The sequence below is a fragment of the Ictidomys tridecemlineatus genome, chromosome 7, assembly GCF_052094955.1.
Source record: "Ictidomys tridecemlineatus isolate mIctTri1 chromosome 7, mIctTri1.hap1, whole genome shotgun sequence".
NCBI classification, from domain to species: Eukaryota; Metazoa; Chordata; class Mammalia; order Rodentia; family Sciuridae; genus Ictidomys; species Ictidomys tridecemlineatus.
Window position 1 is genome coordinate 161,404,529 of NC_135483.1, and position 12,154 is coordinate 161,416,682.

Genomic DNA, 12,154 nt, shown 5'->3' on the forward strand with positions numbered 1-12,154 from the left:
CTAAGCAAACGCCCTGCCGCTGAACTCCAGCCCCAGCCCCAGCCCCAGCCCCAGCCCGTAAAGCCATTTTAATTAGAAAAATAGTCAGACATTAAATGTATAATGAACATGAAGAGGAAAAAATTAAACAATTCCAAGACTTGATTAAGATGGCTGGTGTGAGTTTTTCCAAATTTGTTAGATTCAGTAATTGCCATTGACAGATCTCATTAACAAGCCAATATAGATATATAGAATGGTTTTATAAATTGCAAAATGCTACATAAATATAAATATTTTAATGAGCATATTCAATGGAAAACAAAAAAATGCACTAAATGTAAAAATGTACCTTTAGTTAGAGATTGTTATTCAGAATGCTTATAAAACTGAAATCCTTTATAACAAGGGTCAATGAGATGGTGAAGTTGTAAGAAGACCTCCCTGGGAACAGTGAAAATGTGACATGAGTGAGCAGGTGGAAACAGCAGTGGGTCATGTGCAGTGCCTCTCATTAGCTGTATGTTAATTTATTCTTTAGTGACTTAACTTTTGAGTCTTAGTTTCTCCAATCACTAAATAGAAACCATCACAACTATGGTCCAGGTTTGTTTTAAGAATTAAATTGAAAAGTATTTGTGAAGTAATTATCATGCTGCCTAAAATTAGTACAAAGTGAGTAGTGGTTTTGAGGCTCTTCTAGCTTTAGACAAAGCTGTGGTTAAGGTAACAGTGGAATTCTAACAGGAAGTTGGTTGGGTGCTGATAGAAGACTGTAAAGTTAAGATCTAAAGGAAGAAACTAGTATGGAGAGAAATGGTACAGGTAGTCTTCACTTCTTCACTTCATTCCTTATGTTCAGCACTACCATCCTAGAGAATACCACCTTTCTATCTCACTTCATCTCTCAGCTGCCTCTTCTTTTTAAACTGTAATTAGCATTGACTTAAAAAAATTATGAAAAAGGAGACTCACAAAAGTATTTCAGTAATCACCGTACTATTTTTCCATGAGAAAAACTTAACCAAATCCTTATGAACAAAAAGCAGTATTTTTTATTCTAATTAGTTTTACATGATAGTAGAATGTATTTTGACCTATTATACATATGTGGATTATAACTGCTCATTCTTCTGGTTGTACATGATGTAGAATTGCATTGGTCGTGTAATCATATATTCACATAGGATAGTAATGTCAAATTTATTCTATACAATTAGTCAACAAATATATGAAATGTTCTATGTGTAGACAGCAAAGATTTTCTCCCATTCTGTAGGCTCTCTCTTCATGTTCTTGATTATTTCCTTTGCTAAGAAGAAGCTTTTTAATTTGATTTCATTCCACTTATTGATTATTGATTTTACTTCTTGTGCTTTAGGAGTCTTGTTGAAGAAGTCAGTCCCCAAGCCAACATGATATAGATAGATTTGGGCACAGGGTCTCTGATCCTAGTGCCTAAGTCTTTGCTCCACTTTGAGTTGAGTTTTGTGCAGGGTGAGAGATAGGGGTTTAATTTCATTTTGCTGCATATGGATTTCCAGTTATCTCAGCATCACTTGTTGAAGAAGCTATCTTTAACCAATGCATGTTTATGATGGTGCATTTTGTCTAGTATGAGATAACTGTATTTATGTAGGTTTGTCTCTGTGTCTTCTCTTTTGTACCATTGGTCTATGTGTCTGTTTTGATGCCAATACCATGCTGTTTGTGTTAGCTCTTTGTTATAATTTAAGGTCTGGTATTATGATGTCTCCTGCTTCACTTTTTTAAAAATTTTTATTTTTTAGTTTTAGTGGACACAACATTTTATTTCTATATGGTGCTGAGGATTGAACCCAATGCCTCATGCATGCTAGGCGAGCACACTACCACTAAGCCACAACCCCAGCCCCTCTTGCTTCACTTTTCTTGTTAAGAATTGCTTTGGCCTTCCTGGGCCTCTTAATTTTCCAAATAAATTTCATGACTACTTTTTCTATTTCTCTGAGGAACATCATTGGGATTTTAACAGGAATTGCATTAAATCTGTATAGCACTTTTGTTAATATGGCCATATTGACAATATGAATTCTGCCTATCCAAGAACATGGGAGAATTTTCCATATTCTAAGCTCTTCTTCAGTTACCTTCTTTAGCATTCTACAGTTTTCATTGTAGAGATCTTTAACCTCTTCTGTTAGACTGATTCCCAAGTGTTTTATTCTTTTTCAGGCTATTGTGAATGGGGTAGTTTTCCTAATTTCTCTTTCAGTAGATTCATCACTGATGTATAGGAATATTTGATTTATGGGTATTAATATTATATCCTGCTACTATACTGAATTCGTTTATAAGTTATTAAAGTTTTCTAGTGGAATTTTTTTTTAGTTCTTCTAAATACAGAAAAATATCACCAGCAAATAGGGATAGTTTGAGTTCTTCTTTTCCTGTTCATATCCCTTTAATTTTCTTTCCTTTGCCTAATTGCTTTGGCTAGAGTTTCCATGACCATGTTGAATAGAAGTGATGAAAGAGAGCATCCTTGTCTTGTTCTAGTTTTTAGAATAATCTTTTGCTAGTTTTTAGAAAAAATTTTAGAACAATTTTTCTCCATTTGAAATCATGTTGGCCTTAGGTAAACATATATAGCTTTTACAGTGTTGAGGTATATTCATTCTATCTCTAGTTTTTCTAGTGTTTTGAACATGAAGGGATGCTGTATTTTGTCAAATGCTTTCTCTGCATCTGTTGAGATAATCATATGATTCTTGTCTTTAAGTCTATTGATGTGATTTAATGATTTCCATATGTTGAACTAACCTTGCATCCCTGGGATGAACCTCACTTGATTGTGGTGCACTAACTTTAATATGTTTTTATGTATGATTTATCAGAATCTTATTGAGAATTTTTACATAAGTTCATCATGGGTATTGGTCTGAAGTTTTCTTTCCTTGATGTGTCTTTGTCTGGTTTTGGTATCAGAATGATACTAGTTCATAGAATGAGTTTTGAAGGGTTCCCTCCTTTTATTTCATGGAATAATTTGAGGAGGATTTAGGTGTTCTTCTTTGAAGGTCTGGTAGAACTTGACTGAGAATCCATCTGGTCCTGGGCTTTTCTTAGTTTTAGGCTTTAGATGGCATCTTCTGTTTCACTGCTTGAAAATGATCTGTTCATATTGTGATTGTCTTCCTGATTCAGTTTGAGTAGGTCATATGTCTCTAGAAATTTCTCAATATCTTCAAGATTTTCTATCTTATTGGAGTACAGATTTTCAAAATAGTTTCTGATTTTGTCTGTATTTCGGACTACTGAAGTGTCCATCATATTTCCTTTTTCATCACAAATTTTAGTAATTTAAATTTTCTATCTCTTTCTCTTCTTTAGTGTAGCTAAGGGTTTATTGATTTTATTTTTTTAAAAATCAACCTTTTGTTTTGACAATTTTTTAAATTTTCTTTTGTTTCAATGTCATTGATTTAAGCTCTGATTTTAATTATTTCCTGTCTTCTACTGCTTTGGGCTTTGGGTTGTGGTTCTTCTTTTTCTAGGGCTTTGAGATGTAATATTAGGTTATTTATTTGTTGATTTTTCTGTTGTTTTAATAAATGAGCTCAATGCAATGAACTTTCCTCTTACCACTGCTTCATAGTGTCCCAGAGATTTTGATATATTGTGTCACTATTCTCATTTACTTCCAAGTTTTTTTTTTAAATTTCATACCTGATTTCTTCTGCTATCCATTGGTCATTCAATAATGTATTATTTAGTCACCAGGTGTTAGAGTAGCTTCTATTTTTTATTTTACTGTTGATATATAATTTCATTCCATTATGATCTGATAGAATGCAAGAATTCTCTGTTTTTTTTCTATTTGCTGAGAGTTGCTTTGTGGCATAAGATATGTGTGCTGCTGAGAAAAAAGTGAATTCTATAATTTATTGATGAGATACTCTATATTGCCTGTTAAGTCTAAATTATTGATTGTATTATTTAGTTCTATAGTTTCCTTTTTGTTTGATGGATCTATTTGGTGGTGAGAGAGGTGTGTTAAAGTCACCCAAAATTATTATATTGTGGTCTATTTGATTCTTGAAATTGCAAAGTGTTTGTTTGATGTATGTAGAAGCTCCATTGTTTGGGGCATAAATATTTATAATTGTTATGTCTTGTTGATGTATAATTACATTAAGCACTATGAGATGACTTTCTTTGTCCCTTCTGATTAACTCTGGATTGAAGTCTACTTTGTCTGATATAATAATAGAAACCCCTGCTTGTTTAGGTGATCTATATGAGTGATATTGTTTTTCCCATTATTTCACCCTTAGTCTGTGGATGTCTTTGCCTATGAGGTCTCTTGGAGAAAGCATATTGTTGGGTCTTGTTTCGTAATCCAATCTTCCAATCCGTGTCTTTTGATTGATGAATTTAGGCTATTTGCATTCAAGGTTGTTATTGAAAACAGATCTTTATTTCCTATCATTTTTATTTATTTCTGGTTTTTAATTTGTATTAGTTTCTCCACTGATTTCATCTTCATGGAATATTTTGCTGAGAATGTTCTGTAGTGCAGGTATTCTAGTTGTAAATTTTTTTAACTTTTGTTTATCATGGAAGGTTTTGATTTCATCGTCAATTCTGAAGCTTAATTTTGCTGGGTATAGCATTCTTGATTGGCATCCATTTTCTTTCATAGCTTGATATATGTTATTCCAGGACATCCTAGCTTTGAAGGTATAGATTGAGAAATCAGCTGAGATCTGGATTGGTTTACCTCTACACTGTAATTTGACATTTTTTTCTCCCACTCTTTAAAATTCTATCTTTATTGTGTATGATATGCATCTTCATAATAAAGTTTTTTGGTCTGTTGTAATTTTGTACATTTGGTGTCCTGTAAGCCTCCTGTATTTGATTTTCTATTTCATTTCTTACAATTTGGTAAATTTTCTGATATTATTACATTGAAAAGATCATGCATTCTCTTGCTTTGTGTCTCCACATCTTCATGTACCCTGATAAATCTTAATTTGGTGTTTTTATGCTATCCCATATCTCTTGGAAGTTCTTTTCAAGATATCTTAACATCTTCTATGTTCAACTTTATTTTTTAATTTTTTGTAGTTGTAGATGAACAGCATACCTTTATTTTGTTTCTTTATTTTTATGTGGTGCTGAGAATTGAACTCAGTGCCTCAAACATGCTAAGCAAGTGTTTTGCCACTGAGCTATAGCCCCAGCCCTCAAATTATTTTTAAGGTTATATATTTCATCTTCCTTGGCTGAAATTCTGTCTTCCAAGTGGTCTAGTCTGTTGATGATTCTTCCTATTGAATTTTTAATTTGGTTTATTGATTCCTTCATTTTGAGGATTTCTGCTTGATTTTTTTTCAGAATCCCTATCTCTTTATTGAAGTGATCGTTCACCTCCTGAATTTTATCTCTGATTTTATTCTTTACATCATCCTTTACCTCATGGATCAGTTTAACCCTGTACACTCTAAACAACTTTTCGGACATTTCTTCTGCTGTGGATCAATGGATTCTATTAATGGAGCATCTTAGTTTATTTAGGGAAATTCTCTTTTTTTGCTGTTTTTGTGTCTACCCATCTATCATTGTAGATCTTAGGCAGTACATTTTATACCTTGTAGATTTATAGTGTCCCTGAAGGCTTCCAGGACCTCACCTTTAAGGGGAAGACCAATATTAACAGCAACCAATGCAAACAATATACAGCCTTAAACCAAATAGCTCCTACTGTGATGTCTATAGTTTTGTCACAATAAACAGAAATGATAATTTTAGTTATTGCCTACAGTAAAAACAGTAAGTTTGCAAAAGAGTTTACAATTTCAGGTGGTGGACAAAGAACAGAAGTTGTGTAAGGTTTGATGTTTATGAGAAAGTAAGAGAGGAGATAGAAGTTAAAAATTATAGGAAGAGTGAAAGAGGGAATAATAGAGATTGGCTGTTAGCAGGAGAAAAGAGAAAGAAAATCAAGGAAAACATATAAGAGAAAAAATATGTATAAAATAAATTTTTTAAAATGAAAAATAGAAAAAAGTAAAAATAAAGAATACAAAACAAATATACTGTTCATACATCCTATTCCTCAGTAAACTGATGCATGAAAAATAATTGGTTTCAAAAATGATAGAAATGTGAGAGAAAAAAAAGGAAAGGTAAAAACTAAAACAATCTCAATGAAAAATTGACAGTTGTTTCCTTTGGAGTTCAAAAGTTTCTCAGCTTCACTTCTTAGCAGTTAAGTGCGTGGGGTTTCTAGGGTGAGAGGGTTAATCCAGGAGTGGTAACTCCTAGAGGGTGGGGTATAGGCTTAGGTATACTTCAATCTCTTTGCTGAATGCCAGTTGGTCTGGAGATTTTAAGTCAGCACACCTCCGGTGCCCAGCAATTGCCATGCCACGCTGGAAGATTGCACCCCTGGAATGTCTTTTGGATTCTATTCGTGTAGTGTAGGAGCCTGTTCTTAGCCCACTAGATTGCCTGCATACCTCACAATTCCTGGTCTCAGATTCAGTCTCCAAATTCAATCTCTCCCACCTCTACTCTTTTGAATTCCTGGTCAGGCATTTCTCTTCCCAGTGGGTCCTGAAAGCAGCAATGATTAGAAGGGGAGAGGGAGGCCAAGTGGGTTTCCTCAACCAGTATTACCCTGTGTAAACCTGTATCCATGCTTGATTTTTCTCCTGGTCACTTTGGCACACCCTCTGTCATGCAGCATAGGTTTGCCCAGCTTGTTTTTTGAGCTAGACTTGGGCTTCAAAAAGCAATATTATAAAAACATATGCAGTTAAGTTGACAGCTGACAAGTTTAATGATAAATTACCATATAATTTATTTTCCCTTCTCAAGACATGAGACTGCAAATGACAGAAGAGAAGAGCTTATAGCATGGCAATAATTATTGTGTACCAGGCTTCACATTCTTTCTCTACATTTTATTATTTAATTTAGATTTATGAATATCTTTTTCATACTTTTAGGTTGATGAACCTGAGGCTTGAGAAAGTTAATTGCCCCAAATTACTCAGATAGTAAATAGTGAAGCTCAGAGTTGAACTTAGGAGTCTGTCTGACTCCAAAGCCATGCTCTTTAACTGCAAACAAGGAATATACATGTATGTTCTTTATCTATTGTAAGAAATATTTTATTCTTTAGTATTAAAAATTATGAAAATCACTTGATCTGTTGCTCTATAAATCTGCTTACTCCAACATCATTATCTTGTTGCTTATTCTCCTTTTTAAAAGACAGCAAAATATGGGAACAAAACTAAACAAGCTTCTCTTACCAAATGGTAGGTAAAAATGTTCCAATTTTTTCCTTTGTGTCCTAAGCTGAAGAAAGCCCTTGATGAAGCCAACTTCAGATCAGTGGAGGTATCCCGAACCAACAGAGAGCTGCGGCAGAAACTTGCAGAGCTGGAAAAAACACTGAACAGTAACAAGGAGAAAATAAAGAATCAAAAGGCCCAAATAAAGCTCCACTTATCCACTAAGATGAATAATGCTCAGAATGTGGAGAGAATGAAGGTGTCTGAGATATTCTATGTCCCTAAGTCTCCCCTCACTTTCTTAGTGTGCTATGAGGATCCAGACAGTCATGGGAGTCTAAGAAAGATAGATTTTAGAGCCTTAACAGAGCATGTATCCTCTGAGAATTTACAGCCACAACTGGGAAGTGGGCAAATTGCCTGTGCGGGACCATCTCTATTTTAGTGGAGATGTATCTTTGTAAATGTTTGGTTTCTTACTAGCTGCCAGTGTCATATTCTGGCTCCCCATCTGTCTTCTCTGTGTTGACTGTACTGCACTTTGCTCTTTGGGGGTCAGTAAGCCACATAGGAAAGAGCCCAACAGGAACCAAAGTTATAAAACCTTGGTTCTCATATGGGATTCTGTCATCTAAAGGCAAAAAGAAAAAGCTGCTTTTCCCATTGATCATCTTTTTTAAATGTTATTTCTACATTTACTTTCAGCAAATAGAAACAGAATTGAGGCAAATGGAGCTAATTAAGGATCAATATCAGAAAAAAAACTATGAACAGGTAGATGATTTCTACAATCTATTTACTATTCATTACAAAATTCCAACGTAGATACACTAAATATCTTCCTATTTGTTTTCTGCCAGTCATTGAGTATCCAGAGATTCGTATCTGAAATGAGTAACCTGCAGAAAGAGATGCAGCTGTTAGCCAAGAGCCAATATGAAACTTCAGCACGGAATAAACAGCAAGAGCTTCGACTAATAGCAGAGCAGAAAATGAGACAGGAATTAGAAAATCGGTGTCAGGTAAAAGGTTTCTTAAGATTCTTTTCAAAGATTATGAGTAGATGGCCTGTGCCTAAAACCAGCATTATAGCATCTAGGTTTTCTAGATTCGGTAGTAGAAAACATATTTAAAATTTGTTCATCTTAGTTAAGTTCTTAGAATAGTAATACCTAGAAAGAAGCCTGAGCTTGGAATATGGCAAATGTTTTCCGTTTTCAATTTAATAAGTGTTTACTTTTAAAGAAAAACTAGAGTTCACATTTGCAAAATATCAGTTACTAAGTAGTCAGACTTCTGAAGTGGATTTCATAGTCTTTAGGAAACATATACCCATTGATTCTTCCCTATAACATAGATGCATACCTGTTGCTATTATAGGAATTTTAGCTATTCCTAACCTAGTAAAAAAGTATGACATTATATTGCTACAAAGGTACTTCAAGAGAGCATTGAATTCTTGTCTTCCAATAGGGATTGTCTGCTATGAAAGGTATCTCTCCAATTCTGAAAAGAGACATTAATCACTTTCTCAGCAGAATTCATAATTCAGATCAGAATCTGTAACAATATACATATTGAAGAGTGTGAATTAGACTAGTGATAAATTTGTCTCTTGTATTTTGGTAGCACCTGAAATTTAAAAGTGTATAGAATACTAAAATACTACTTTCATAATTTGGTTGCTGTATTACAAATTTGAAACTTCTTTTATATGGTACATTGGATGTTTTTAAAAATCTTTCTGACATCTTCAGGAATTGGGAGAAACTGTTAGACACCTGAAGAAATGTAAAGAGGCAACGGAGAACAAATTGAAAGAAGCCAGTGTGGAATCAGAACAGGTGAGCCAGCCCATAGCCATAAAGACTTAGACAATAGCCTTGAAACACGCATGTGAGTTCATCAGTTGTCATGAGTACAACAGGCAAGAACCAATAATTTACTAAGTAAAGTCTCTATTGTAAAAAGATAAGTTGTTTTTAGATTAAGAGTCTATGTCTTGATAATAGGTAATAGAATACTAAGATATTAATTGAATGCTGAAGTCTCTAAGTTTTGACCACTAAATATAAGGGAAGACCACCAAGTGTGTTGATTTTACTTCATTATTTGACTTGAATTAAGAAAATTGGAAATTCTTTGTTATATCAATAACTAGAAGCATAAAGTATGTCCTAATATGTGAATTTGCTTTCTCTATTCTACTCGTAAATTGGGGGAGGACTGGGAAGATCGCAGAGGAAACAAGGTTGCTTTCCAAGCTACTCTGTGGTGTGAGACCAAGATAGCAGATAAACAGCTCAGTGAGATGGGTGAAAGAGGGATTTTACTGGGATTTAATGCTGGACTCTCAGAACAGCTTGGAGACTCAGAAGATTGGATATAATAAAATAAAAGAAGAAAGCCCTGCCAGTGCTAGTGGCTGCCAGAGCTAATACACTGTGGGCAAAGCAGGGAAGGGAACTAAGAGAACCTGCATTTAAGGTGGCACAGTGGTGTGTCTTGGTATGGAGAAATCAGAGATCAAGGACTCTGGCAGACTGATCTGAAAGTGTGCCACACTATTAGCCTTGTGTAACAAAGATGCTGTGTGTCTCCTGGTGGTCCACAGAGAGCCAAGGCAGGAGCCATCTTTTCACTGTGCTGTGGTGGCTGGAAGCAATGGGAGCAAATCTAGGAGCCTGGACCTGGAAAATCTGAGCTGGATCTGAAAGTCAGGCTTGCCTGATGCCTACCACATGACTCAAGAGTGTAATTAGGAAACCAGGAGAAATTCAGGCCTCGAGAATGTTTTACTTGGGGGAATTCAGGTTGTTGAAACCTGAGAGATTCTGGGTCCCTCTCCCTCTTTGAATCTATTGACTTGCAGGATCAGCTGGGGTGGGCAGGAAATTCAGATGGGCAGGAGTGACTGTGCTTGGGGACTGAGCCCAAGGCCAGGAAGGGTGAGATCTGCATGTGGCATAGGTGGTGCAGGATTGGCTCCTCTACTGCACAAGTGTGGCCCAGGGGGACTCCTGGGGTTCATTCTCCCAGCATGGATCAGCAGCTGCCAGACCCTGGAGGTGTTCTGATTTAAAATTCTCAGAGCAATCACCATTCACCAATCACCTGGGGCCTAACTAGACCTAAGCCCTACCTTCAGGACCTCCATCGATAGGAACTCCTCTCACAGAATTCTACAGTGATCCCATCGTGAGAGTGGAGAACAGCACTCTTCAACCCACTCCACCTCATACTGCCACAAGGGAAGCCAAGAATTTTTGAACTCCAACCGGCAACTAGATGAGCAACACAAAAAGAGGCGAGGATTTGCAGCTAGTATGCTAGTATTCTTGTGCGTGGTACTTATGGAAAGAAAGACATTTGGGAACAGTCAATAAACATATATTCTCATTGACGATTTTTGACCACCACAATAGAAACAATTCCTTAAGTTTTCATCAAGAACTTTTTTTTATTGTTTGCTTGTGTACTAAATTATTCATGGACATTTATATTTGTCCCTTTTCTCATTTCTAGCATTTTTTGAAGGTAGTTATTTTTCATGAGTGTCTTTTGAAGGCTAGGGTTTTTGATTAGTATGTTTTAGGTTAGTTTCTTTTTTTTCCTTGTCTATTTCTCTTTACTTTCTTTCTCTTTTCTTTGGCTAACAGCCAATTTCTATTGCTCTCTCTTTTACTCTTCCTTTAATTTTTTATTTCTACTTTCTTTCCTCCTCCCTCATAATCACATCCTATATCACTTCAACATTCTTTCTGTTCACTTTTGAAATAGCAAACCCTTTTGCAAACTTATTGTTTTAATTTTGGTAATTGCCTATTATACCAATTAACATGGTAGATGTCATAATAGGTACTAAGTATTTAGTTTAATGCTATATCTTGTTTACATTGGTGGTTGTTATTATTTGTCTCCCCCTAAACTATGAGGTGCTAGAAACCTTCAGGGATACTGGGTTCATAAGGTAGGAACTCTGCCACCTCCAGTTCATACTGATAAATGGGTAAACACACAAACAAAGTGAAAAAGCAAGGGAACAAACCATCCCAATACAAAATACCTCAATATGAGAATCCACTATAACACAGTGGGGGAAATGTCACAGAAAAAAATTTAGAAAGTTTATAACTAAACTGATTTGCAAATAAAAGATGATGTAGGCAATGAAATCAGAGAGAAAATACAGGAAGTGAAAGATCACTTCAATAAAGATAGATTCTGAAAAAGAATCAAATGGAAATCCTCAAAATGAAGAAATCAATAAGCCAAATTAAAAATTCAATGGAAAGCATCACCAATAGATTAGACTACTTGAAAGACAGAGTTTCAGACAACTAAGACAAAATATGTAGTCTTGAAAATAAAGTTGCCTATGAAAAAATGTTAGGAGACTATGAACAGAATTTTCAGAAAATACAAGATAACATGAAAAGGCCAAATTTAAGAATCATTGGAATAGATGAAGGCTGTAAAATACAAACTAAAGGAATGCACAATATTTTTAATGAAATAACATCAGAAAATTTCCCAACTCTTAAGAATAAATGGGAAATCAAATAAAGGAGGCAAACAGGACTCCATCCGTATAAAATTACAACAGACTCACACCAAGGCACATTATTATGAAAATGACTAATATACAGAATCAGGATAGAATTTTAAAACTACTATAGAGAAACGACAGGTCACATTTAAGCATAAAGCAATTTGGATCTCAGCTGATTTCTCAACCTACACCTCTCAAAGCTAGAAGGTCTTAGAATAATATGTATCAAGCTCTGAAAGAATATGGAGGCCAACAAAGAATATTCACCCAGCAAAATGAAGCTTCAGAATTGAAGATGAAGTAAAAACTTTGCACAATAAACAAAAGGAGTCAC

General features: G+C 35.0%; 1 protein-coding gene across 1 annotated transcript in view; it reads left to right on the forward strand.

The window, feature by feature from the left end:
* Ccdc150 (coiled-coil domain containing 150) overlaps positions 1-12,154 on the forward strand; it is a 114,908-nt gene that overhangs the window by 92,400 nt on the left and 10,354 nt on the right. Inside the window, exons 23-26 of the mRNA XM_078017780.1 lie at positions 7,333-7,527; positions 7,974-8,042; positions 8,129-8,290; positions 9,026-9,112. Coding sequence (XP_077873906.1) covers positions 7,333-7,527; positions 7,974-8,042; positions 8,129-8,290; positions 9,026-9,112 — 513 coding nt within the window. The remainder of the gene's footprint in view (positions 1-7,332; positions 7,528-7,973; positions 8,043-8,128; positions 8,291-9,025; positions 9,113-12,154) is intronic.